General features: G+C 52.0%; 1 protein-coding gene across 1 annotated transcript; it reads right to left on the reverse strand.

The window, feature by feature from the left end:
- PXDC1 (PX domain containing 1) lies at positions 1 to 27,330 on the reverse strand. Its single transcript, XM_044258118.1, has 5 exons — positions 26,548 to 27,330; positions 13,251 to 13,342; positions 12,383 to 12,500; positions 4,824 to 4,935; positions 1 to 1,206 (listed from the first exon to the last, which is right to left on the reverse strand). Exons 1-5 carry the CDS (start codon positions 26,801 to 26,803, stop codon positions 1,089 to 1,091), a joined length of 696 nt encoding a protein of 231 aa, XP_044114053.1. The 5' UTR covers positions 26,804 to 27,330; the 3' UTR covers positions 1 to 1,088.

Here is a 27,330-nt window from a genome sequence, read left to right on the forward strand (position 1 = left end):
TAGAGTAATACACTTTATTTAATTAAAATAGATTAAAAAACAGACTGTGTAAAAGAATTAGGATTCTCAATAATTTACTATTATTTACATTAGCAAATGTTGGTCGTTAGTAGACACCATGAGGAGATCAGCACACAGAACGCAGACCCGCCTTCCCCCCCTCCCCAAGGGGCAAAGGGGGACTCGGCGCTTTCCTGTTGATCCCCCCCCCCCCGCCCCGCCTTGCAGGTGAATATGGCAATGACATCACTGAGAGCTTGGTAAACAGCAGGAGAGGTGAACCTTCCACAGCCTGGGGTGCTTACGGCCTGGGGTGCTTACGACAGGGCTACCCCACGCTGAGGGGCATTAGAGATGCTGGCAGGCCAGGCAGGAACTCTGTTCTCTGGAGGGGAATCAGTACTTCTCAGTCCTCGCTCACGGGGACCTGATGGGCAGTGATTTCCCTATCTCTGTAGCCAACACTCACCATTCCCCAAAGAACCTTCTATAAGGAGCCCCATTGGCTGACACCAGACCCACAGTTTCCACAAAGAAGATGAAAAAGGAAAATGAAAGCCACACCTCCTGGTTCCCAGGGAAATCCTGGATCACCCAACACTCCCTGCCCATGTCGTCCAGACTGTGGTGACTCTTCACCACCTCACAGGCCATGTTGTGCTCCTGTCGTGTGAGGGAATGGTGGGGAGCGAGCGGTGGCCAGGCGGCCATGGGTTGCACTGCACCAGGGCACAGGCTCTTCCCCAGGAAGCAGTCACAGCGAAACGAGGGAACTGCCAGGCCCTGTGTGTCCGCCCTGGTGTCCACATGTCCTGCAGGCACTTGTGGCTCTCCCACACACGGATGGGGAGCGAGTCCCAGGCAGGTGGAGACAGGCTGGTGGTGGTGAGCAGAGAAGCAGCAGGCTGCGCGGGGCTCCGGGGACCTGGCTCCTGCTTGCGGGAGACCGTGGGGATGGCCCTCTGGAAAGCCCTGCTGCTCCATGGGCCCAGGCCTCCAGGGCACTGTCACCATAGAGACACCCCCTGACCCAGGCCTGGGACAGAACCACCACTCGAGGGTGGGGGGAGGTGGGCCTCACCAGAGACTCAGTCCAAAATGTCCGTCTCAAAGGGGACCAGATGGTAATAGGACAGGTTGGTGACATAAGCTGCTGGGTCATCACCATCTTCCAGCTCTGAGGTAAATTCACCACCATTCTCAAACCTGAAAAGGAAAGTTCAGAGGTGAGGGCTGGAGTTCGTTCACTGACCCCCACCCCCACGCCCACTGAAGTGGAGAAAGAAAGGGCAGAAGGTCACTGGCAGGAGGGCGCTTAGGGGTCACTACCAGACATCAGGGAAGAGCTTTCTCTAAGGCTCCTTTGAGGCATGGGCTCATCGGACCATGGGGCATGGCCTTCTCAATGCAGGTTAGGAAGACTGACAAGGACTATGGTGACAAATTAATGAGGTGAAATGGACCCTTCTCTAAAGTCCCTGACAGCTCTGGTGGTTACTGGCTTAGACACTCTTCTCCGCATTCATGAACCAGTGTTTACTAAGACATTCATTCACCCACTCATTCACAGAGGGATTCTTTTTCTCTGTCCAGGGTTTTCTCTGTGTCAGGCTCTGGGGACATGGCAGGAAGCAAGGCAGAGAGCCAGTCTGTGGGAACGGGAGCCCACCCGGTGCGGGGCCCCACAGAAAAACAGCACAGATGAGTGGGAAAAGCCACTGCGGCCACAAGCTCACAGCCTAACCACATCCGAGCCACATGGTGCTGCTGACTTAGGGGCGTGAGATCAGAGGCCCAGAGAAGATCTGGGTGGGGGGCTGGGGGAGGTCATGGAGGCAGGGCTCCTTCTAGAGGGGCCGTGTATTCAGTGTGGGGGTTTACATGGGGGAGGGCAGGCAGGAAGAGCTGGGGAAGAATATGTACTCCGCACATAAGGTGACTAATGCCATCCGGATACGGATTCCCCCATGAGTTGAAACCATTTCCACTCCCTGCCTAACCCAGACACGGCCTCCTGAGCTGGGGGGTGGGGGCGGGGGGACAACCTCCAGATTTTTCAAACAGAGAAACTGCTCCCTGAAGGACATTCTGCCTGCCTGAGTAGCTTGCGGCTCCAGAGAAGGACATCGAGGCTCAGACACAAGTGTTCGCAGCCTCCGGGGCGGCAAGTCTCATGGAGGTAAAACCAGCTCCCCGAATTTTTTCCAGGATGTGGTCTCTTCCCGGAAACCAACAGCGGAATGAATTAAAAGATGACTCTTGGATACAGGGAAAGGCTCAGCTTGGGGAGGAACAGGGCCGGTTTCCTATATACCTCCGGCCCTCATCACATGACCCTAAAAACACAGGGAGGGAGGGGAATCTGGGACGCTGGGGAAAATGAGTCACCGGCCTGAGTCCAGCGGCCTCGTCATCCCCAATGACCCTCAGCTGGCCTGGCAAATACCTTTGCTCCTAACCTGTGAGGACAGAATGGGGGGCTTGCCTTAGCCCTGGGTGGATTTCTAGGAACCCCGTAACCACTCCAGCCAACCAGGATGACCACCAGAGGTCCCGCTGGCCTGCTGACTCACAGCCCCATTCCCTGAGCACAGGGTCCGCGCCTGGGTTCTGGAACATTCCTGCCCCAGAAGCATGAAGACTGCCCTCTTGGCATCACTGCACAAGTTCTAATGGCAGGCTTGACAGCACTGAATTCACAGTGTGGGGGCCAAACAGTCACCCTCAGGTACCACGGAGGATGGCTGTGGCAGGGGGTCAAAGCCTTGTTCTCCAACGACATAGATCTGTGACCTCCTGTCCCCATCGTCAACCCCCATCACCTGCCTGACAGCCCTGTGGAGTGTTAAAACAGATTGCTCCTGAGAGACAGCCAGCGGCAGACTGTCAGCGCACTGCCCTACATCAGATACCCAGAGAAAACCCTGGCAAGCCCGCCTCAGGAATTCCCTCTAAATGCTCCCCTGAGCCACTCGGAAGCAGACGTTTCTTTGTTAAGCCTTTCTGGGATCACCAAGGCTTTTTTTACTCGGTTTCCTCCAGCCAGGCATCCTGGAGCCCAGGGGCCCCATTTTAAGGGTGTGTCATCCCTGTCCATGCAGAGCTGTGGGGTCATGTTACCACCCTTGCTTTCTCTCTGTGAGCTTCTCTCTTCGGCAAAACTATTCATGGTTCAACTTACTTGTCCAATCTCGCCAAGTGCGGGTTGGCCTCTTAGGACTCCCGACAACAGAAAAGGTCTCCCGGGAGAAACTGCTGCCAGAGCTGGGACCCTATTACTGATGAAGGAGGGTCTCCACCTGCCCCTCGTCCACCAAGACAGCCCCTCCGCTGAAGCTCCTCCCATGACGCTCCAAGGCCTCTCCTTCCGGTCACCCACTTCATGTAGAGCAATCTCGTGCCCCCTCGGTGCCAGCCCTGTGTGATCATGGAGGGCCCCCGGCTCATGAACGAATGAGCTATAGACAGGCAGAGTGGGTATGAAGCCATGTGGTGTCACAGCAAGGCATGCAAAGGGACAAGGACCTGTCAGGGAAGGGCCACCCCTGGCCGCCTTAGCAGCATATCCTCTTACACAAGCATTTCATGACATCTCCATGGTGAGGGAACCTTGTGCCATTGACCCAAGAGACATCTTTGAAACTGAGAAAGTGGGAGCTGCCGGCCCGAGCCGGTTCCTTGGGCCTGACGTGGCTCCCCCTGTGCTCGGTCAGAGAGCAAGGCTCCAGCAGAGAAGGCCCCGGTTGCCTGCAGCAGGAGCTCAGGGACACCTGGGGCCTGTGCTCTGCTCTGCTGCGGGCGGCTGGGGTGGGTCTCAGCACAGAGTCTGTCCTAGTGCGTGTTTACTGGCGCTCAGTGGGTGATGCCGGATACGAGATTCCAAGGCCCCCAACCCCGGCAGGTGCTGCTCATGGGCCCCCAGGGAGAATCTGAGCACCCAGGACGGCCTGCGGGGGCTCCTGGGCCAGGGGGTTCCCATTTACCATCTGAGATCTTTACAATGACCCCAGGAGAGCCTCAGGGGCCCCACTCGGAGAAAAGAAGCCAGGAGAGGTTAAATAGCTTCCTGAGGTTCACATAACCAGCAGGAGCCGTGGGGTTGGCCTGAAAAGTCAATAGAAGCCAAGCTGTGATGTCCCCTCAAGCTGCCTCCTGAAGACGCCCAAGGACATGACCCGGAAGTGCACCAGGGATGAAGGAGGCTGTGCTTCGCGGGGACGCTAGGTGTCAGGCTTTCCCAGTGCGCTTATCAGGGTTAAACCTTCTGTTATTAGAGAAGGAGGAACAAGGAAGGCTGTGGTGTCTCTGGCTGTCCTGCCTTCACTAATCCGACACATCCTCCTTGCCCTCAGAGCAGGCCCAGAGGCGCCAGGTTTCAGCCTGTGAGCTCTATGGAGGCCACCTCAGAGTCTGGAGAATTTCCAGCCCTGTTAGGTGACACCATGCAGGGGACATTTCTCCCCATCCCAGGGGACCAGGCCCTTGAAGGAGGGAGGCTTATGGCTGCCATAGTTCCTCAGGGCCCAGCACAGACCAGACCCTGAAGTCTGGCCACTTCTCCTTAATGCCCCCTTTCAGCCAGCCCCTTGGTCAAAGGAACTTTTTTCCCTCAAGGTTTATGAAGCAAGCTCTCACTGTCCTCTAGAAAAATCAAACACTTCAAAAAAGTGTCCAAATGCAGGCAGGATGGCTCAGTATCTCCGGCCCCATCTGCTTCCTCTAGAGCTCTGTTTGGGCTGTGAACTCTGGCTTCTGGCATCAGCTGACAAGCTGACAGGTCGGGGATCCCTTCTATAAAACTATATCCAAATCAGTCTACTTACAAGTGCTCTGTCGGATCCACACCCAGATGCTGGTCTTTTCCGTTTGGTATACTGTGGTCAATAACAATGGTTTCCGTATTTGCTAAGCAAAATCCATTGGACCTCATGATTTCTGAAAAATGAAAGCAATGAAGTAAATATGCAGGATGGGCCAGATTTTTAAGTTTTGGGCTTATACCAATCTCTCTACTTCCCCCTCCATCTACTGCCCTAAATTCTCCCCCACACTCCAAGAGAATGTTCTAAACTCCAGAGGCCCATTCTGGAGTCCTACGAACAGATACAGGAGCTAATGCCAACCTCCACAGAAACCACATCGGAGGACCCTGTATAAGCCAAGAGGCTCCAGGAAGATGCTCTGAATTTTACCAGCATTCTCCCCCAAAGCTGGTTTAAAACTGGCATAGAGAGAGTACTGAGCTCACGTCTATCAGCTTGGGTTTGGGTCTGGGTCCATCACACATTGTCGCCGTGAGGCTCTGCACAGGTACCCGATCTTCCCTGTGCCTGAGATGCGGATGACACTGTCCACTGCCCTGGGTCGCTCTGAGGGTCAGCTGAGATCAGTATGCATTTTACACCAAATGGGCAACTTCACCTTTTTACTTTATATAATTCTGTAAACAAATTGATCTTTTTTTTTTTTTTTTTACCTGTATGCACAAATTTTGGTAGTTAAAAAGGCAAACTAAGTAGTCTACATTGGTCTTAGGCAGTGAGCTTCTGAGGATGGAAGTCTAGTGTTTATCCCACACCGGGAGAGGAGAGGACAGGCATGCCTGGATGTGTGACAGGGGACACAGCCCCGGACTGCGAGCCCGGACACCAGGGGTCCACGGTCTTGGGACTCAGTATCCTCAACTGGGGAATTTCAGCATAGTAGTGGATGGTCTCCAAGGATCCCTTCAACTCTAAACTTTCATCAGTTACCGGATTCCATCACGCCATCTCGTCCATTTAAGTATAAGGAGTCAGTGTGTCTTGACTGACTTCTCCTATCTGGTGTAGCTTTTATTTACATTTCCCCAGGGAATGTGTTTCTGTAAAATGCTCCAAGAATTGATCTGGTGTGCATTACTAGTTCTCCTCGGTGTTGGGAGTTCTCCAGCCCTCTGGGAAGCTGCCCCTAACCTTAGCTCTTAGTCAGGGAAGGGCCATGTTCATTGCCCTTGTCTGTCTCTCAAATCAGGTCCTCTCCTTACCTCATCTTAAAAAAAACGGACTCTGAATTTCTGGGGCATTTTCAAATCCAAAGGATTATCATCTTCCCATTCAGAGGCTCACACACAGAAACACACAACTTGAAATAGCTCTCCTCTCCTACTGGCCCAGCACAGGTAACAAAAACATCCCTCACCTGTCCACAGTCTCCCTAGGCACCTGTCACTACTGTTTGGGAGATTGTTTTCTTTTAATTTGTTCTTCATCTCCTCATAATTTAGATTTTTTTAATTCCCATGCATGGATTTTCTTTTCTCATAAGTATAATTGTAACTTTCTGTTTATTTTTACTCTTTCCAGGTACCTGGTTCTCAGTTCTTTGAATTTCTTTCCATGTGAAGAGAATTAGGAAAACTACATAAAAACAAACAAAGGAAAAGAGAAGGTTTCCTCCTCAGCCCCACAGGAATAAAATGATGCTTCATCAGTCAGATTCGCCAAGTAATTGCTACCATCTCCACTTGACTTTCTGCAGAAGTGACAGCTCATGGTTCTTTGGTCTTTTGAAATACCAGTCCCGTCAGTAACACTCTGGGTGACATCAGCGCATGGCTCTTCCCTGCCCACCCCAACCCTCCAAGTTGAATCGCACCTGCCCTCCCTGCACAAAGACAAGCTTGCAGAGCCTGAAGTCATGAGAAGGAACACCAAGACCTGATGAAAAGTCAGTGCTTGGAACCTCCGGGATCAACAACATTTCTTCAGGCGGGAAGATGTTTACCCAAGTCCGAGTGAACAGACTCTGAAGATGACTACATTGTAACAAGAAAGACTAAGATGCCCTGGCCTCTCCAATCAAAACATACAGCAGCACAGAACCCCTCTCTTTATTGCTTTTTACTAACTCTGACTCAAATATGTCTGTTTCAGAAACACATCCAACCTCAGCCAGTTCACAGCCTCCCGCCCTTTCCGCCACCCCTTTGCTAAGGGAGTTTGGAGGGGAAAATCCTACAAGGGAAAACAAATGTCCGTGCAACAAAACATTTCTGACGGTAATAAAGAGTTCCCACACAGAGGAACTTTCAAACTTCCTCATCTCTCTTAAATGTGAAATTTGGATCTCTAAGAAATGGAGTCTTTACCAGCCCCCCAAAACAGATTTGTGACAAATCACTCCTTAACTCCCCCTGCAAAGAAACCTCTGTACACAGTCATGGATGGGGTTTCATGGTGTGCAAGGCAAGCTATGAACTCCAGTTCTGCTAGTCATGCGTGGGGAGCAGGTTACTGCTTGCTCACTTTCTTCATCTATAAAATGGGCATACCCATCCCCAAAGCACAGGAGTACATAAAATGAGATGGTATTTGTAAAGAATCTAACAAATACTGCGGGCCGGGCAAATGGTAGTGATGAATGCCATTACTGCTAATGTCTTCATAGCTGTTGTGTCATGCAATTAAACCGAACCAGAGAAAAGGTTATGATTACTGAACGGCGCTCACATCTGAAGCCTGTCTCCAAACACACATAGAATGTGAATGTCTTAGAAGCCAGCTTAGTCCCTAGAGCAAAAATCACTGGCCAGTGTCATTACTTTCATCCCATACATGACTGATTCCATGAAACAGTTCCCTTTCAAGCTACTTTTCTGCATTCTTTTTTTTTTTTTTCACATGAAGCGCTCTGCTTTGCCATTTCTTAACTTCTATCTTTTGAGCTAATTTTAAATTATAGAAAAGTTACAGAAACGGCATGGCGTTCTCACGTAGCCCTCACCAGTTTCTCCTGATGTTAACGTTTCCTGTAGCTATGGTGCAATGATCAAAGCTGGTGGACTTAACCAGACACCTCCCTTACTGGAATGTACAGGCTTTTCCACCAATGTCTCTTTCTTCTGTTACAGACCCAGCCCTGGATCCTTTGTTGGGGATCCTTGCATTGCTGTTTCCTTGTTTTGTGCAGCCTCTGAAGGTTCCTCCGTCTCTCCTCATCTCCTATGAAAGTAACACTTTGGGAGGGACTGGTGAGTTATTTTATCGATGGTCCCTCAATTTGTCTGGTGCTTTTGAGCTCTGACTGACGTGGAGTGTTCCCAGCAGGAATCCTGTAGAGTGACCCTGTGCTCCTCTCCCCACCCCCCATCCTGTTAGGGGGTGTGATGTCAACAGGCCTTGCTCCTGGGCTGTCCATCAGCATCATTTGCATAAGAAGTTTCTGCCAGGTTCACTCTTTCTCTTTGCAGTGAATAAATATCTTTGAGCGATGCACTGATACTGTGCAGAATCTGTTTCTCTCCAACTTTTCCCCACTCATCTTAACCAGTGGACCTGCAACAATTACAGTTGGCCTTGAACAACACAGGTTTGAATTGCCTAGGTCCACTGTGTGTGTGTGTGTGTCTGTGTGTGTTTTAAGTACACTACAGTACCATAAATGTCTTTTCTCTTCCTTAGGTTTTCTTAATAAAATCTTCTTTTCTCTAGCTTACTTGTGTAAGAATATTTAATACATATAACATACAAAGTATATGTTAATCAACTGTTAATATTATCAGCAAGGCTTGCGGTCAACAGTTTTGGGGGAATCAAAGTTATACATGGATTTTCAACTGTGCAGGAGGTCAGAGTCCCTAACCCCTGTGCTGTTCAGGGGTCAACTGTACGACTGTGGTATGTACTGGGTCATGATTTTTCTATTTTTTTTTAGCTTGTTGCCATGCTCTCCTCTGCCCCATAGGCCATCCTTCCTTCAGTTCAGTAATTCCTACGTTCTTCTTTTAATGCAGCCGTTAGCTCAGTTTCAAAAGCATTCACAGTGTAGCTTCCCTCCATGCAAATCCTCTCTCCCATTATATTTTCAGTGCAGTCCAGCAATCAAACAAAATCCAAAGCATGGCCTTTTTATTAATTCACCAACTGGATGAACCTCGTACGGTGAAAATTAAGGTTGAGATGGTACAGCTGCCTGGTTAATGAAATACGAAATTAGAATTCATTTCCAACCCACCCCCCGCCCCCAAACCTGAATAATTATATTTTTGTGGCTTACATAGATTAGTCCAAGTAGGCAAATCACAGTGGAGCTTTAGGCTTCCTGCTAAGCACAGACCCAGCCACCATGTAGTTTTTCTGATTCCATAAACATTTAGATTCACACGGGAGGAAGAATGTTTAAGGATGTACTCGCCCAAAGCATCCCGCAGGAGGTCACAGGGTCTCCCACAGCCTTGCAGCAGCCCCAGGATGTGGCTAGCGCCTGGCGCCATCTAGCGGAGCCCCGGCGCTCAGCAGTCTCCGCGACTGCGCACTCCGAGCCCCTGCGCTCGCCTGGAGGTAAGGAAAAGCCTCCTGGAAGCCTAGGTCAGCCCCTGTCGCCCATGCTGCCACCTCCCTACGTGCCACATCAACAGTAGCAGCAGGCATGAAGAAATCGGAGAGGAAAGGAGGAGGAAGGGTGGGGTGAGCTGCAGCAGGCAGGGGCATTTTCAGGAGCGAGTGGAATTTAGCAGGACAGGATGGACGGGCGGGGTTTGTGGGAACGGAGGGAAAAGGGGAGCCCACAGCAGAGCGAAGCCCCAGCAAGGGGAGGCCGAGGGTCTGGAGCAAAGGGTTCCATGGCGACAGCATCAAAAAGCTAGTGTGAACCAGACTCTGGCCTGCTGGAATGACTAGGGCACTTGGCCTTTATCACGAGAGTTAGGTTGTGAGAAAATGAATGAGCCCAGGAAGTCAGAGGTCCAGGATGACCAACCTCAGTATTCAGGGTCTGTCCTGGGGCAGGGAGGTGGCTGAGAGAGCCAGAGACAGAGAGAGAGAAAGAGAGACCTGTGGACATTCCCGGGTTGGGGGGGGGGGGTGTCATGCTGCCCAGAGTGTGAAGCTTCAAGTCTGGGGGGACTCGAATCCACAAACACCCATATAGGAGAACAAGCCTGAAGAACATGGCTTGCCCACGTATAGACTAGTTCTTCAAAGCACTATTTACAGTGCTACTGTAAATAAAGGTTTCACTGAAAAGTATTTTTTAATTTACCATAGTTCATTGTCTTAATATATTTCTTTCCTCACTCAGTGAGTAACGAAAGTATATCTCACATTCCGGGGGCACACCCTGTTATTGTCTGCATATGTATACACTGATGGCGAGAAGCCTTCCCTCAGACAGAGTGAGGGCCGCCTAGTCCCGGAGCAGAGATGGGGAGGTTGGGACGCTTCCAGGGGAGAAGCCTCAGACTTGGTGCCCAATCGATCAAAGCGGATAAGGAGGTTCATGAAGGCCCCAGGAGACGGAATCTTCGCTCTGCAAGGGTGGGAGAGGCCTCTCCCAGCCGCCGACCCTGGGGAGGATGCCTCTGACAGGCTGCCCTGGCCTCTGCAGGGAGCCACGAGGCTCTCGGAACAGACTTGCAATAGATATTTACAGACTCCATTGTTGGACGGAGTTCCCGTTGCTACAAAGTGCTCTGTGCCGAACTCAAATCCCTGTGGTTATCTGCACCCACCGCAATGTCCCTGGGACTGAAAACCTGTCCTCTGTCCTCACAGAAGACCCAGAGAGTGTAGCTAAAGCCTCACATGGGAGGCTACAGTGATCCCCGATAAATTTCACCTCATTATTTCCAGCCCTTTAGGATTAACATGGGGCATGTCATGTGTTTAGCCCTGTCACAAGTAAAAATAGGGTGGTAGACAGAGGGCTGGGAGTGTTTCCCGGTGCCCGCACTCCAGAATTAATCAGAAGCAATTCCGCGTAGCCGGGGTCAACCGGAAACAAGTGTTCCGCGCCTGCTACCAGCACAGGGCCCTGAAGAGTTCTGCTGCTCTTTGCTCTCCTATTGGCTCAAAACAGAAATAAAGCAAAACAGTGACACCCGTGCTGGGACTCTTCTGCTCAGGACGAAAAAACAGAGACTTGTCTGTGCTCTAGTGACAGCACATAAAACCCACCATGAGTGACAAGCGTCCCGGAGCCCTCACTGTGCCCTCTAAGACTGGGGTCCATAGACACCCAACCGGGATAAATGACTGCCATTTCTCCTGTGAAGAAGGTTCTGGATACTAGGTGCCAGCTAAGGAGGGATACCCAAACACCCTGCTCTTCTTCCTAACAACACACAGGAAGCCATGCTGGACGGACATCAAAAGCAGCAGACCCCAGCAAGCCCAGGCCTGCCAGCCATCCCGCACACACAGTCACATGCTAACGAGCTTTCCCTTTGGGTCCCCTGAACTTGCCCACCCTCTCCATCCGTCCCCCACACATGGTTAAGAATCTCATTCCTGCTACAGCACATAGCTCAGTAAGGACACTTTTCCTACTAAAGACACCCACCACCACCACCCCAATTGGTCCTCTGTCTCCCTATCACTGTGAACCCCCAGTGCCTTCTTAGGAGACAGCTCTGGGCTCAGATGCACTTTCGTCTCCTGACTGCTCTTCACCAGCTTCCGGGGTATCCCTCCCGCCCATGCTCCCTCTGCTCTCCTCTCTCCTCCTTTTGGAAATAGGATGCTCAATGCAGAATCCCTCCTTCCCTTCTTCCTACAGACCAGCACCTTCTGCAGGATCTCCCCTTGAGCCAAACTCTATCTCCTCTTGTAGGTGCCTTTCCGCCCTTTCCACCTGCCACACTCCCACACGACCCCAGGCACATGCCATCTCTCGGGCCTAACCAAGCGGACTGTCCATTGCCTGGGGGAGCCCCATGTCCAGGACTCTGGGATGGAGCTCTTTCTTTTCCCCACAAAATGCCCCTCAGCAGCCTTCACCAAAACAGTACTGCAAAAAGGAAAGTCTAGTGTTCTAACAACATTTGCAGCCCGGATGCAGAAAGCTACCAAACAGGGCTAAGTTCCAGCTCCCCCCACCTTTCATCCACCCCCCAGGGGAGCCGGCCGGCAGCTCCTCCCAGCCAGCATTGGCTTTTACTGCTGCTGACATTGGCCTCTTCAGGGCTAGAAGGTATGGTCCGGTGTCAACGTTAGTGACATCTAAACCGTGTGCTCCCCTTTCTGTCCTGGATGCCCTAAAACCCAATCCACTGCCATATTATGTAAACAATCTTACATCAGCTGCTAGACTCCTGATTGACGTCATTCACTTCCCAGTGCCCCATTAATGTGTTCATCATGACCCTGTTTCCTAAGAAAGTTCCAACTGATTTACCGAGTTACTCCTTTTGGAAATGGAGAAGTGTAAAACTGCAGGTCGACAGGTGGAAAACACTGTTCCATGAAAATCAGGTAATAGCCTCCGCCCACTTTATTCCTCTTTTGGATCATCTTTTTGGATCCCAAGGGTAGAAGGTGTACCCAGTGAACTGGAAAGGCCTCCCGAGAACCACGGCCATCCACAGCAGGACCCGGCCTCCCCATGCCTTCCCTGCAGCTCTTACCTGATATTTTCACTGGACTCTGAAAGCTGGGTTGAATTTTATGTACGTTGTCATTTTTTAACACCTGGTCCAAGGGAGATCTTTCAAAGAAGGTGAGCACAACTTCTGACCTGGAATACTGGAGATAAGTGCGTTAATGACTAAACTCAAGTCCTCCCCAGAGGTGGCCTCGTGTGAGGCTGACACCCCTGCACCTTCCAGATGCTTGGTGGGACGGGCCACACTGATGAGGCTGTAGTCAAGGCCCACCTTTCACTTACGAATGGCCCCATGTGGCAAAAATGCAAGGCTCCAGGGACAGAGGGGATGGGGTGAATGGAAGCGATGGAGAGATTTTCTGAGCACTTCCTACATGCCGGGTTTCGCACATGTGTGCCTTCCCCTTATGATAAATGGTGAATGCATTGACTTTCCCCATTCGCAGAGGAGGAAACAGAACCCGTGGGAGTCAAGTGGGCCCCAAATGCACAAAGCTTGCCCACTTCATTTAAAGGTCATCTGCCAATGTGGATGCTAACACTCTCCTTCGCTCCCATAAACGCTCTTCCAAAACACCCTCTGCAAGACCGGTGGGCTTCTGAGTGGAGGCAAGAAAGCAAAGACCATGGCAGTGGAGGGACCATGTCTCTTCCTACTCAGCGCCTCCTTGGGCCTTGACTCTCACTTCTTACCAAGGAGAAAACAATGGAGCTGCACGAGCCCACAAAAGTCTTCCTTTCCCCTGGTTTTGTCTGCCCCTCCCCGTGGCCTGAACCATCCAGGGAGGGAGCAACCAGCTATGTGGGTGAGGGCATCGGTTGTCTGGAAGCAGACAGGATGTGTCCTGACCGCCCCCCCAGCCCCCGCCAGCCCCGTAGGTCATACTCACTTTGCACGGCATGCTGACGATGGCCTTCAGCAACTTCTCCACCTCGTTAAGCCTGGTCTCTATATCGCGGGCGTCCCTGATGGCAACCAGGCCTAGAATTGAGACAGACATTCAGACAGAATTGAGACAGAAATGCCTAAAGTCAAAAAACCAAAACCCAAACCAAACCAAACAAAAAAACCCAAAACCCCCAAAAAACCAAAATCAAAACCAAAACAGACTGGAAATGTGCTCCTAGATTACATACAGAACAACAGACAACCCCATGACAAGGAAGCCACTGCCCAGTGTCCCCCCTCCACCAAAGACGTCTGGGAGTACTTACACAGACTGACTCTGAAAGCCGTGCTCTCAACCTCATTTTAAGTTTCAATGACCCAATGAATGATTTCCATGTGTGCTGGGGGAGATGATGCCCTTCCCCGAAAGGAGAAGTCTGGCAGGCGGGGGACAGTGGAATGAGTGGGAAACGTAGGTGTAAGCCAGGGATCAAAGTCCCCTCTGAATGGGACAGTCAGGGCCAGCCTCATGACAAGACCAAAGCTTGGCTGGGGACCACTCAGGCCCTGGCAGGTGGTGGCTGCTGCGGGGGGGAGGGGGGGCAGGGTGGGGGAGGGGGGGCGATGTGTGACCCAGAACTTACCCCACCCACACAGTGGAAGGGCTGGCTCCCCTGGCCTCCACTGACCTACCACAGAGCCTATGGAAATGGAGTCCATATTCAGACAAGTCATTTACATGCTGGGTTTGGAAGGGGAAAAGTCAGATCTTTACCCAGAGAAAAAAGGAAAGTGGGTATGGCTCACAGCACTTTTTCAGAATCTGAACATCTACCCTCGTTACATGTAACAGGGTCCTGAGTGACTTTTGGGAAATAGAGACTTTAGTCTGTAAACTATGACGGCAGGCAGCCTGGAGACCTGGGTGTGCTTCCGTCTCCCCGTGAGCAGGAAACAGCCTGAGTCTCCTCATTTCAGTTTCTACACACCGGACTCCTGGGGACGCGGGAATGACATTCCCAAGGACCCTGGCCTCTTTGCCATACTTCTTATGGCCTGGCAGGTTGGTCCCTGGGAGCCAAGGCCAGACCAGGCGCTGGGATCATCCCAGAACTATTACCAGTTGCTGCGTCTAAGGTTTTCAGTTCTGGTTTGGTTTGGTTTTGCAGGAGAAAGGCTTGGTCTTCAGGCAATTCATCAACGGAAACTACAAGTCATCAAGTTAATTTCCTAAACTAAATGATTAAACATACAGTCCAAGGAACCAGGGACAGCCCCAAACATAGGGCAAGGAAGGGCAAGGACGTGTCTGAACGCCTACGCTGTCGCAAGGGGAGTCCTTCAAGCAACCTGCATCACGGCCAACTTCTAAGCAAGGTTCCCTCAACATCCTAAAGCACAGGCCACCTCAGGTGTCAGAGGGGCTGTCTGGGCCTGCCCACCCCCTCAGCTCGGGTGACTGGAGCCCAAGGGGGCTGGCTGGGCTGCGGGCCACCTGGGGCCTCTGGCCACAGGGCCCAGGCACACACCCCAGCAGTCACCAGAGAAAAGGACTGGGCCTTCTCTACCATCTCCCCTCTTCCTCGGGTTATCAGGCCTCACCACACCCCTTGCACGTTCTGGGAAGCCGAAAGAAGAAAGAAAATAGTACCAGAATCTCAGAATCTCAGAATGCTTCTTCCCCAGCCCTGAATTCCTTACTTGGCAACACACACACACACACACACACACACACACTGTTTTGCTCTTTGCACCAAAATGCTTTCATCTTCTGCTTGCTACCTGGAGTCTGCAAAATCCTCTGGAAAATTGTTTTTAAGAGAGGACAATTAAATTAATCGTCCCCACCAAATGCTTCTTCATTCTAGATGAATAAAACTATTATTATTAAAGTTCAGCTTTTGTTACCTCTAGAATATGAGTTTTAAATCACTCACATTTATGACACAGTAGTTTTATTATTTTATATTCTATACGTGCATTTGTAGGAAGGTTAGCCTCTCGTATGGTCAATGCACGCAGCGTACGTATACCCAAATCATAGGATACACTTCACAACTTAACAATCTTAAGTTAGTATAAGGGTTTATAATTCGTGCATTTTTGCCTCAATGACACATTTAGGGTTACATCTTTGATTTAATTAATGTTCAGCCCAAGGTTGAGTTCATAGCTGCAAAGTTATATATATAGTAGGATAAATACATTCTGCTCTATAGTGATCTTCTTTTTTTTAGGATGGCCGGATTTAGCAAATAAAACAAAGGCTACCTAGTTAAATATGAATTTCAGATAAACAGTGAATAATACAGTAGTATGGATGGATTACACTAAAAAAAATTATTTGCTGCTTATCTGAAATTCAAGCTCAACTTGGTGTTCTGTATTTTATCCAGCAGCCCTATCTTCCTGGTAGGGTGTTGTTTTACAGAATGAAGTGGAAAAAGGCAAGCAATACGTTCCCTGATTGACCCCAGCCCATCTTACAGCTCTGTGCCTTGCAACTCCCCATACTCTCCTGCTAATCTCAAAGGTCCACGCTACCCAGACACAATCCCCCTGACCTCCCCCCACCCCAGGCTCACAGGTGGGAATGTTCCACCCATCCCTTAAGGCGTGGGTGCACACCATCTGTTCTGAGAAGTCTTCCCCATATCTGAAGATGGAACCTGAGCTGCCTCTGGGCTCCCAGAGAACTTTCCTGACCTCTGCAGTCTTCACCACTCAGCCCTGTGACTGCTCCTGGACCTATGGGTCTCCCCAAGATCCCCACGCGCAAAGCTGAGGGGAGCAGGCGCCTCTTCCTCTCACTGTTATCATCACAGGGCCTGACGCACGAAGGGGACTCGATGTTTACTGGCTGTTGGTCGACTGAAGTTACAGAAGAGAGCACAGAAGTCAAGCGTCAATGGTCTTCTGTGGGTGAGCTCCATCTTGCCCCATAGGCTCATCACCCTGATTCATGCTTCACAGCACTACACTCGGTCAGCACCACACCAGAACCTGCTGCCACCTAGCTCGAGGTCGCAGGCCTGACAGTCGCGCGGCATCACGTGAGTCATGAGTCATGCCGGCCTGAGTTTATGTGTGGACGTGCGCAGAGCCAGACTGCTTCCTCTGACCCGTCTTTATGATCCTCAACAGCAGCCAGACCGATCTCCTTGGAAATGTAAACATGCCTCCAAACAAAAGGAGGCTCTGGAAACTTAACCGGGCAAAGGAAGATGCTGGAATCCCTCGCTCCAAGAACATTAATGACAGGTGGCTGCCCATTTGCTTCTCCATCCTGGCTCTCCGGGTGACCCCAGCAGAGGCCTCAGCTGATCAAAGGCAGAGGGATTCAGGAAACGATGGATCCAGCTGAACACCATGAAACCTGCTTAACAGCAGCTACCACCACCAACCAGAGCTCAGAGCATAGCAAGTCCCCCAACACCCCAAATACAGGCATGGCAGGAAGGAGTCACCACTCTCCAAGCACCTCCCTGCAGCCCAGACTTTCCCTTCCCTCCGGGGCCCTGGACATCACCCTTCTCAGTTGTTTTAAAAGTGCTTCCCATCAAATGAGGGCTACCGTAAATGTGTTAGGAAAGTATTTTTAAGAAAGACAAGCCCAAAACGGCCACAGTGCAAATATGAACTAAATCATCATTTTAGAATTTCATACACACAGGAGTTCCTTTCTTCAGACTTTCCGGTTTCATGATGGGTGGGAAATTTAGACACCTACTGTGAGACTTGAAATTATTATAAATTCTCAAAATGTGACAGGGCTAAAAGGTGAAGTTGTGGGACATTGCATTACTTTCACGGGCAGGTGGCAAGAACAGAGCCCACAAAGGACTGCTACCCCAAACAGATTATATGCACTGGAGTTTCCTTCTAGCCTATCTGCTGTAGTTTTCCTTTGTGACCCAACAGCTTTGGTTTTTAATGGCTGATAAAGCTTCTCCGAATAGGAACTGTTTACAGCAAACAGCAATTTTAAAACTTATTTTTATAAAAATAGGCTTAAACACAATAATCTAAATACTTCTAGTTTTTATGTTCCAAATATTGTGGATGGAACAAGGATTCTGTGGGGATCTTGTCTGACTCCGTTTTCCTATCTGTGATGGTAATAACAAAAACTGTAGGCCGGCAAATGGTTGAGATTTTGCACAGTTGGAGAGAAAAACTTGTCAAGCATCTACTGGTTATAAGACTGTCACCCTAGAAGTAGCCAGGAGGGGGTGCTAGCACTCTGTGGAACCAACCAGGTTTCGCCTGGTAAGGACAGAAGGGAGGAGGGTCCACCAGCACTTAAATTGTTAGAAGTAGACTCGCCGACTTCACAGACTCTGGAAATCTTTTTAATTTCTGATAAAGCATAGTCACTAATATAATCTCCATTTGTAAAATTTCACTGTACCCAGTTTGTAATGTGTAAATTTGATTAGCCTCAAAACAAGTAAAGATTTGAATCTGAAAGACTGATAATGTGATTATATATAAATTACAGTCTGTTAACTTAAATATATTTGGAGGCCAAAAGCCAGCCTAGAGCTAGAGCAGCCAGTTTGTCCTTTCTTTCTAAACTAGTTTAGCACTGAAAATTGAGAACCCAAAATGTGATTCTGTCATTTTCAGAATTAGCTTTTTTTTTTCTTTTTAAGATTATTTATTTATCCTCTGGGCTCTTTTCTCAGCGGGGAACCTGCTTCTCTCTCTGTCTCTGCCTCTCCCCCTACTTGTGATCTCTCCCTCACTCTCTGATAAATAAACAAAATCTTTAAAAAATGACAAGATTGTTTATTTATTTGTCAGAGAGAGAGAGGGAGAGCGCAAGGGGGAGCAGCAGGCAGAAGAAGAGGGAGAAGCAGGCTCCCTGCTGAGCAAGGAGCCCAATGTAGGGCTCCATCCCAGGACCCCAGGATCATGACCTAAGCCGAAGGCAGACGCTTAACCTACTGAGTCATCCAGGCGCCCCTAGGATTAGCTTCTTTATGCAAACACAAACACCTGACTTATTCTTGGAATCCAAAATGAACACGCTGGAGTCAGCACAAAGACTTATCAGGGAGAGCAAACATAAACAAAGCCGTTTCCTAACCTCAGAAACCCTGAGTCCAAAGTCTCCCATTTTCAGTAAGTGGAGGCTTTGGGATGAACACCTCTGGTAACTGCGGGGATTCCTCCGTGGCTAGACTCTGGGGCCTTCTCCCATCATTCCCGGCATAAGACAAGGTGCCTCTTGGATCAACTGCTAAGGAAGAACGTCCTTTTCAAAGCACATTAAGAAGTGCCCATCACCCCAAGAACACGTCTCTTAGAGGAGACTTACATGGCAGAGCCTAGGGAAATTTTCTGTAAAGCACACTTTGAAATTGAGTCAGATAATAAATTAGGTTTAAAGATTTCCTTCTCCATTTAATAAAATATGTCCATCAACACACCGTACAGCAAGGCAGACGGCTCGGGTCATCTCACAGGCGAGAGAGAGGTATTCCTCAAAGGTGGTGTGTAATAACCATTTTAGAAGCAAAATAGTTGGAATCTTCCAGGGAAATTTTCAATGCTGATTTCCTAGGTATCTGTTTTCTAAATAGGCAGCCGACATTGGAGAAGCGGAGAGTTAGAAATGACCTGCTTGACAGCATAAGGGAGCTGGTTCTGTGCACACTTAAGCACCCCAGGAGGGGCCCTCACTGCCGAGGAGCCCGAGGAGCCCATGCTTACTCTACTCTATGTAGAGTTCTGGGCGTAGGGTGTGGCGCAGCAGTTCTGGAAGGACAGAAACCCTGTTTCCCCTCCCTCCTGGCACGGTTCACCCTCCCACCCTCCTTCCGCGAGGCTGCCCGCTTTGGTGGTGCTCACACCGAGCTATAAGAGGAGGGAGCCGCTGGGCATGCATATCTCTGCTGCATCTTTCCAAGAAGGAGAAGCAGGGCAGAGAAAGCATCAGAGGACACCAAAGAGGCCGAGAAGAAACAGCACCTCCCTGAGGACCCAAGAAGGGGCTGAGAGGAGATTCTCCTTTCTCTGCTTCTTCCTGCTCCTGGGAGGCCCCCCTTGAATGAAGTGTTTTTATCAGCAGGAGAGACGGACTGCTGGACTCCACGGTACTGGCCTTGACTGTGCCCTTCCCCAGTCCCTCCCTCCCTGGCCCTCTTCATTATCCTCTCCCAATAAAAGCACAATTCCTTTACTGAACTTCCCACTTACTGCATTTTAGAAGCCACTCCCTCAGAGAGTCTGTCTTCGGATCAAAGGTATTTAGGACACCCCATCCTTTGCTGGGTTCCCCAAACAGGAAGCACGCATTCAGCCACTCCTCCTAAACCATCCGTGCCAGGCACCCTATCACATTCGGGCGGGGTGGGGGGGTGAGGGGGTGGGGGGGTGGGAAGGTGGATACAATGGGCATGTGGCAAACATCAGCCACAAAGAGGAGAGTGTCCCCTGGGGCGGGGGCAGGAGTACTCCTAGCTGGGACACCCTCACCAGGGTCCAAGGCTTGCAGGGTGAGCAGATACAGGGGGCCCGGGGAGGGAGGAGAGGAACGCTGAGTGGGGTCAGGAAGTGCAGAGGCCCAGTATAGTGGTGAGCATAGCTGCCTTCCAGGAAGTGCAGAGGCCCTAAGGAGGCCAGAGGGCCTGACAAAGGGCATTAAGGGTAAACCCCACAGTGGGCACTGGGGAGCCAAGGCTTCCCATGTAGGCTCTGCTCACAAGAACCCTACCCACTTGGCAGCTGCATTTCTTAGAGTGATACATACACCCACCCTAGGATCCTAAAGTCCTCTCTGCCTGGTGAAAGCGCCCCTTGGAGCACAGTCCCCAAGCCTGACCCCCGCCAAGCACCAAATTCTAGTTTCTGGATCTGCAAAGCAACAGGCCTGGTCTGCAGAGTTCTCACTGAGGTACATAAGGGTGGTGACCCCCTTTGTGGGCTCTCTCTTTAGCCTGGGCTGGGGCTTGCACCATCCATGCCTCCTAGGGACCTGGGGTTAGGGGGCTGCAGCCCCGGGAAGCGGATGCCATGAGGAGCGGGGGGGGCGGGGGCTGGACCGACCCTCGCTCATCTGGACCACCCCGGGGGAAGATGCTCCATGTCCGGGAGCAGACAGCGGAAGCTCCAGGGACCGGTGCTCCTGAGTCCACACCCAGCAAATCTCGGGTCTCGGGCGTCCAGGCGGTTCTGGGTACTCCGTGGCTGTTGGGCCCTCCAGCAACCCTGCCTGAGATGCCATCACGCCATTTCATCAATCAGGCACCCGGGGCTTGGGTAACTAAGTGACTGCCGAAAGTCATGGCGGAGGAGCAGGGGACAGAGCCAGCCTCTGATTCCTCACCTGTGGGCTCCCAAAGCCCCCGACTTCCACCGCACAGCCTGAGCCTCTCCCACAGGGACCCTGCGATACCCCCCAAGGGAGTCATTATGACCCTGACCCCTCCCACCTGGATCCTGTGTCCCCAGGGGGATCCTCACTCTTTCGGGGTCTGGGTGGGGAATTTTCTCCCTCAGGAAGCAAGATGGGGTTCTGCTGGGATTCAGATGCTCTGGGTAGAAGTTTTCACCACATGGGATTCCTTCCTGCCTCCCTCTAGCCTCTGTCCAACTACTGCTCATCAGTTTTCCTGCTGATTCCAAGTTACATATCAGCAAAGGGTGATTAAGATGTTTTGGTCTCAAAACAAATATGAAAGCTTGCCAGTATAAATTAGCCACAGACCAAAGTGGCTCCGTTCACGGTCATGACTCAATTTAGGGGGTGGGGTGAGGAGGGCAGACTGGAGGTGTCTGTTTGGAGAATTACATCATCCTGCATGTGGGTCTGTGCTGGGGCGTGACACACCCGTGCCCCCATCGCTGACGGAAGCCCGGTCTGGCCAGCAGAGAATGGTGCACAGGCCCTCGCCCCACCCCTCAAGGAGAGGGTGCACACCAAGCAGCCCCAGGGAGCTTCTCAGGCCTGTTCCCGGACATGGGGACCATTGTTTAGTGATCACAACCGAAAACATCCAGCAGATGCCTAGAGTCATCCAAGAAAGTAAAAATGAACACAAATACCAAGAAAAAGCGATTTGAGAGAATCAGCAACACCAGCCACCGTTCTGGACGCACTCCCACCCCAGGAAGGCGGAGGGGGGCTGTGGTGGGTCTGCTAGAGAGCCCCCCCCCCAGGGCAAATGCACGTGGGGCTCATTCTCATTACTAGCCTGCCTGGATCCCACCTTACTCCAGGCTGAGCGTCACTGAAAAGGGACAAACTCCTCCAATCCCCATTATTTCACTTCCACGGGCATTCCACTCTCCCCTTTCCTTGACTCTTCATTACGCAGGAACATCTTTCAGCTTTTGGAAAAGTTGTTTGTAGAGACAGACCACAGAGACACATGAGGCCCAGACTTTAGAAGGGAAGGGGACCGGTGTCCCTGTGGGCCGGCCGGACGGCAGCCGGGAGGCTCCCGGAGCAGTCTGCTTAAGAAGCGGGCCAAGTTTCTCCTCGGGAATTCGGCGGAAAGTCACTGTGACCTAGAAGCCAGCCACCTAACCCCATGTCTAAGTTTCTGGCTGGCTCCTTCTCTACCTGAGAGGTGAGGTCAGGTCCCCTGGGGCCCCCCCGACACTGTCCGAGATCTGATGGGATGAGATCACAGGACCAAGAACCAATTCAGCCACTTGCAGAGAAAAGAGAGGGCCCTAGAGTGCGGGGAAAGGAAATCGCAAAGAAGCCCGGGTGCACATTTGGGGAAGAGAGAGAAAACAGAAGGCAGAGAGAGGAGAGCAGGCTACGTGGGCCCTGGGACGGCGTGCTGCCCTGGGGCTTGGGAAAAGTGCACGAACCACCGATCTAGAACAGCTTCAAAAAATACATCTGTGAATCAAAAAGAATGCCTCCAAATCCCCGAAGTCCGAAGGGGCAGGATGCCCTAAAGTGAAGCTGTGGGGTGGGCAGCAGTGTTGAGGCAAAGGGTAGAGCCACACTCAGCCAGCACCAGGCTACAAAGGCCCTGTGAGGCCGGGCAGAGCTGGGCTTGCTGCCTCTGGTCTGCTGCCCGGGCCCCATGTGGCGTCTGATCTCTTTCCTGCCACCTCCACTAGGCAAGTAAGCTTGGTGGCTCTACAGTTTCTCCTCTGCATCAGCCGGTGTTGGAACAGAGCTTCTCCCCTGCAGTCCATGTGAGAATGAGTGGGCAGGCTCAGGGCCTGGGAGCACGGTCTGGGCTGTGGGAGCTCAGCAAATGTATCTGCACCCAGCCTTTTCCAGTTCTCTCCTGGGTGCCCTAACTCCAGTCCTCAGAATTTCAAATCTAAGACCAGACTATGCTTATGCAGGGAGACCAGTCCTATGCTAGCCTCAGGGCCTTTGCACTTGCTCCTGCCTCTGTGGGGAATGCTTGCTTCCCCCAAGTATTGACCAAGAAGCTTGACCTCTCCCTTCATTCAGGCCCGGACTCAAAGGTCACTTCCTTTGAGACTATCTGGAGAACCTTATCTGAAAGTTAACTCCTCCCTCTAGAAGTCACAGCCGCTTTCCTTGCCTACTTGCTTCCTACTGAATATTTATCACTATCTACCATATTATTTATTTATCTTTGTTTATTGTTGGATTTCTCCCAACCACAATATGACAATTAAGAGGGCAAGGATTCTTTTTTTTTGCTGGGTCTTCTTTTGATCACTGCTGTGTCTCCACCCCCTAGAATGATGCCCGGCACACAGCAGGCATTCAGCAAATACTCACTGCATGAATGAATATGAAACCAAAATGTTTGATTTCAAGGTCATCAAGAATCAAAGGTCACCTGACTACTTGGGAAATAGAATCTCTTGCTGGAGTGGTGACCAGGATGGCTCAGACTTCACCAGGCCTGAAATCGGTGTTATTAAAAAAATAATAAAAAAATAAAAATAAATAAAAATAAAAATGGGCAAAGAGCACCAAACAGCCAATCAGAGATTCTGCATGCTTATGTTTTAACGTGTAAACCTTCTCAGATGTAAGAGATGGAACAGGCAGGAGACCCTGACCACGTCAGGAAACCCAGAACCACATGAGTATCACACAGAGGGAATTCAGGTTCAAGACTCAGCCCCACTGGTGAGCGGTTTAGAAAAACCAAAAGGAACCCCTCGGTCACCCAGAGATAATATCCAGAGGAAGCAGCTGTCTTCATCTCCTTGGGCCGGGACACCAGAAAGCATGGGTGGGTACCTCAGATCCACAGGAAGAAGAGGGTGAGGTGGGAAGCCAAGATTCTAAGAAAAAAAAGGACAGAGGACAGAAGCAGGACAATTCCTGAGGTCAGCCCTCCCCAAGAAAAGGCCAGGAAGGTAAGTGAGTGAGGTCCCTCCGCGTGTGTAGGGCCTGCAGTATCTTTACATAACATGTACCAAAGTGAAACATTCAAGGCCATGGACAGTCCCTGAGCCTAACACCACAGTGTGTGTGCCAAAGGGAGAGAAAAGCCCATTCTCTCCACATAAACACTCTCCCCCATGGCAAGACTTGAGGGGCGAAGGAAAAGGGCTCAACATGCCTTTAGCTGCATGCAGACTCAAAAATGCAAGTGGGGGGCAAGGCTTTTACGCCCCATGAGGGCATTTAATCAGACATTCCCAAGAAGAGCTACCTGCCTGCTGCCAGCATGAGCTCTGAAACCCAGATCTGCTCGCAAGGCTCGTTAATAGAAGCCGAGAGCACAAATCTAATCCAGCCCAGAAGCATTTCAATAAATTTCAGTGAGGGAATCTGGTGGGGAATCATTCTGAGGAAACCTGACATTTCCCATACAACACACGCATCCGGTTGCCTTCTGTACTTACAGTTTGTATATCCAGACAATGTTTTTATGCAAATAACAAATATGCATGGAAGTCAGGTAGAATCTTCTCTTATATTACTATTATGTACTTGATTCAATGAACAATTTCCCTGGACTTAAAAGACTCTAAGAAAAGAAAGGGGCTTCCCCTGGGATTGTACAACGGAAACTCAAAGGGGTGCCCCAGAGCAGTAGCAGCGTGCTTCATGCAGAGAATCAAGGACCACCAGGACAAAGAATTAAGGTCACCCCATCTCCTCCCCTCCAGGGGGTGCTGGCCCAGCCCTCAGAGGGGTCTCCCCTGAACAAAGGGGCCAGCAGTTCCAGTAGAAAGCCTTTCCACCCAATCACTGGTCCCCATCCTAAGCACCTGCCCCACCCCCACCTCCACCAGCAGCAGGGCTAACACCCAGAACTAATCTTCCCTCCTTCAGACACTTAAGCAGCTCTCCTATCCTAGATCTTCCTTTGCCCCTGATATTCCCCCTCTTCCTAAACCTGTCTCACTCTCACTTCAGACACACACTCTGTGTCTACATCTCAGGAACCCAGAACTGACCCAGCACTGATAGCACAAGAACAGATGGGTCAGAGCCGGGGTGTGTGCAAGGCAGGTCCAGAGGCTCACACCCACATCCCTTCTGCTCCCGGCAAGTCCTTTTCACTACCAGATCCCAGGGCTTCCCCACTGGCTACAACCCTTCAACCCTTGCCAGGAACAGCTGATGCTGAGGGTAACAATAACAACTAGCATGTATGGAGGGCTTACTACTATGAGACACTACACTATGCATTTTAATCCTCACCCCCCCACCCCCCAAAAAGTAGGACCGGTTCTGTGTTACAGGGGAGGAGCCCAGTGCCAGCCTGACTGCCTGCCTGGGGTCCCAGCTGATCTGTCCCACCTGCCCAGAGCGAGACCTGGCAAGGACAGGGGAGGGCATGTACACTGGCCGGCTCTCAGGGGCTCTAATTTGTTAACGGCTCGCCTCGTTCCACCAAAAATGTAAGTCACTGAACAAACTGTCGTTCCTTCATGCAAGCTTTCCTGATTTGAACATTCTTTTGTTAAAAAAAAAATACAATATACACACCCAAATAGCAAACCCAAGGAAAACTGCTGCCATGCTTGAAATAACGCTCAGCTATCTCCAGAATGGCAATAAACGTGAGACTCTGGGGAGCAAAGAGAAGCGTGAAAGGCAGGCCATCTCACTCAGGGCCTTCGAACTTGCTGGCTTTGGGAGCCCTTCCAAACGATGTCATCAGAACGGAGTTAGTTATCTATATAATTCACACATTGGGGCGGGGGTTCCACAGGGGGAAGTAGAGGTTATCTTAAGACCTCAGGCAATCCAACACCTAAAGAGGCTTGTTGGGGTCCCTCAGCTTCAGGAAGTGCCTCCTACAGGTGCCACCAGGTCTGCTTGGAAGATTGTGGAAAGGAAGACCTCTCGGTGAAGTGTGACTAGTCTCAGAGCTGCAGGTGGTCACAAGCGGTGAGGGGGTCGGAGCAGAGTAAGGACTGTTCCGCGCTCTCCAGTCTTCCCAGGCCGCTTCTCCCCGGGCCTTCTGAACCCGCCCACCCCGCCCCTCCTTCTGCGCTCAACTTCAGCCTCTCTCACGCGCTTCCTTCCCTCTTCCAGCCGCCTCTCCTCCCGGCCTCCAGAGTGCGGCCGGTGGGATGGGCGTCAGCCAGGGCGTAAGAAAGGGGAAGCCACACCAGTTCCCTGAGAACTCGAATCCCCAGGAGCCAGTCACAAGGCCAGGGAGGAGGCAGGCCGCAGTTAATCAAACCCGAATGCGGTCCCACCCCTGGGGTGGGGACCTGGGCTCTTGCCCCTGAAGTCGGCCGCAGGGAGGCCCCTCCGGACGAGTGACAGAAGGCTGCGTGGCACCCCGTACTCGGGATCTTCTGTCACGGGAGAAGATCAGAGGCACAGCCCCTTCCAGGGAAGCACTCCGAGGGGGATGGCTGCCAGACACGACGCGACCCCAATTGGACACTGTTGTTAACTCTTCCCAAACATTTCCCCAGCCCCCTCCTGTCGCTTTCCGGGCGGGGTGGGGGTCACAGCCGGCCCACCCGAGGGTGAGGAGGGAGGGAGGCCGCCACTCCGGAGTCGGGCTGGAGCTCACCCCGACACTGGCCCACACTGGCCGCTGTACTGGCACTGGTCACTGACTCGTCCTTGGGGACAGTCGGGGCGCCCGTCTTGCTGATTTCCGCCCGGAGGGCCTCAGGGCTCTGTGAGCTGGCTTTCGTCCTCCTACCACTGCTGACCTGCGCGCCCTTCATTTGGGGGCGCAGGATCTAAGCGTCCCCCGTCCCGTGCCAGGGACAGAGGGGAGAGCCGCAATCTCGGCTTCAGTAACTTCCCCTCCTACCTTCACTGCACTGTGAAACGACCTCCCAACCACATCTCCCCCTAAGACTCCATCCGATGCGCCCTCCCCACCCCACCCCAGTGCCCGCGGCCCCCGAACCTTGCCGCAGCGGCGCGCGCGCTAGCTCGGGCCGGTCTTCGGGGAAGGCGTCGCGCAGGCGCTGCCACAGGCGGCCGAGGTCCGCGAAGCTGCGGTGCAGGTAGAGCACGCTGCGGTCCGACCACTCCGTGCGGATCTCGAAGAACTCCTCCTCGTCGCCGCGCCGGCTGACGATGAGCCTGCGGATGCCGTTCACCCAGCAGCCGCGAACGAACATGTTCACGAGCGAGGTGCCCTCAAACACCGCCGAGGCCATGCCGCGGGTCGCGCATGCCCCCGCCTCCGGGGGCGCCCTCGGCCCCCGCCCGCGCGCCCGCCAGCGGGGCCGGGGTCTGCCTGAGGTCTGTCCGGAGCCGGGATCCGGCCGGGAACTCTCCCGGGCTGGGGTGCGTCCAAGGTCTCTGGGGCCGGGATCGGTCCGCCGCCGTGTGCCTGCGGTCTGCCCGGGACCGGGGTCTCTCTGGGGTCAGGGTCCGTCCGAGGTCTTTCTGGACCCGGGAGCCGGCTGGGGTCTGCGGCGTCTGCCCGGAGCCGGGATCCGCCGGAGTCCGCCGGGAGCCGGGGTCCGTTCCAGGTCTGTCCAGAGCCGGGGTCCGTGGGCCGCTGTCAAGGGCCGCAGTCCTTAGTAACCTGGGTCTGTCCGGGGTCCGCCCCCCACCTCTGCGTACACTCGCGGGGAAGCGCGGCGACTAGTCGGTCGGGCCCCGCCGAGCTGCGTCTTTATAAGGCACTTCCCATCGCGGGCGGCGCGGTAATCTACGTCGAGGTCGCTGCCGCCGCCTT

The sequence above is a fragment of the Neovison vison genome, chromosome 1, assembly GCF_020171115.1.
Source record: "Neovison vison isolate M4711 chromosome 1, ASM_NN_V1, whole genome shotgun sequence".
Lineage (NCBI taxonomy): Eukaryota > Metazoa > Chordata > Mammalia > Carnivora > Mustelidae > Neogale > Neogale vison.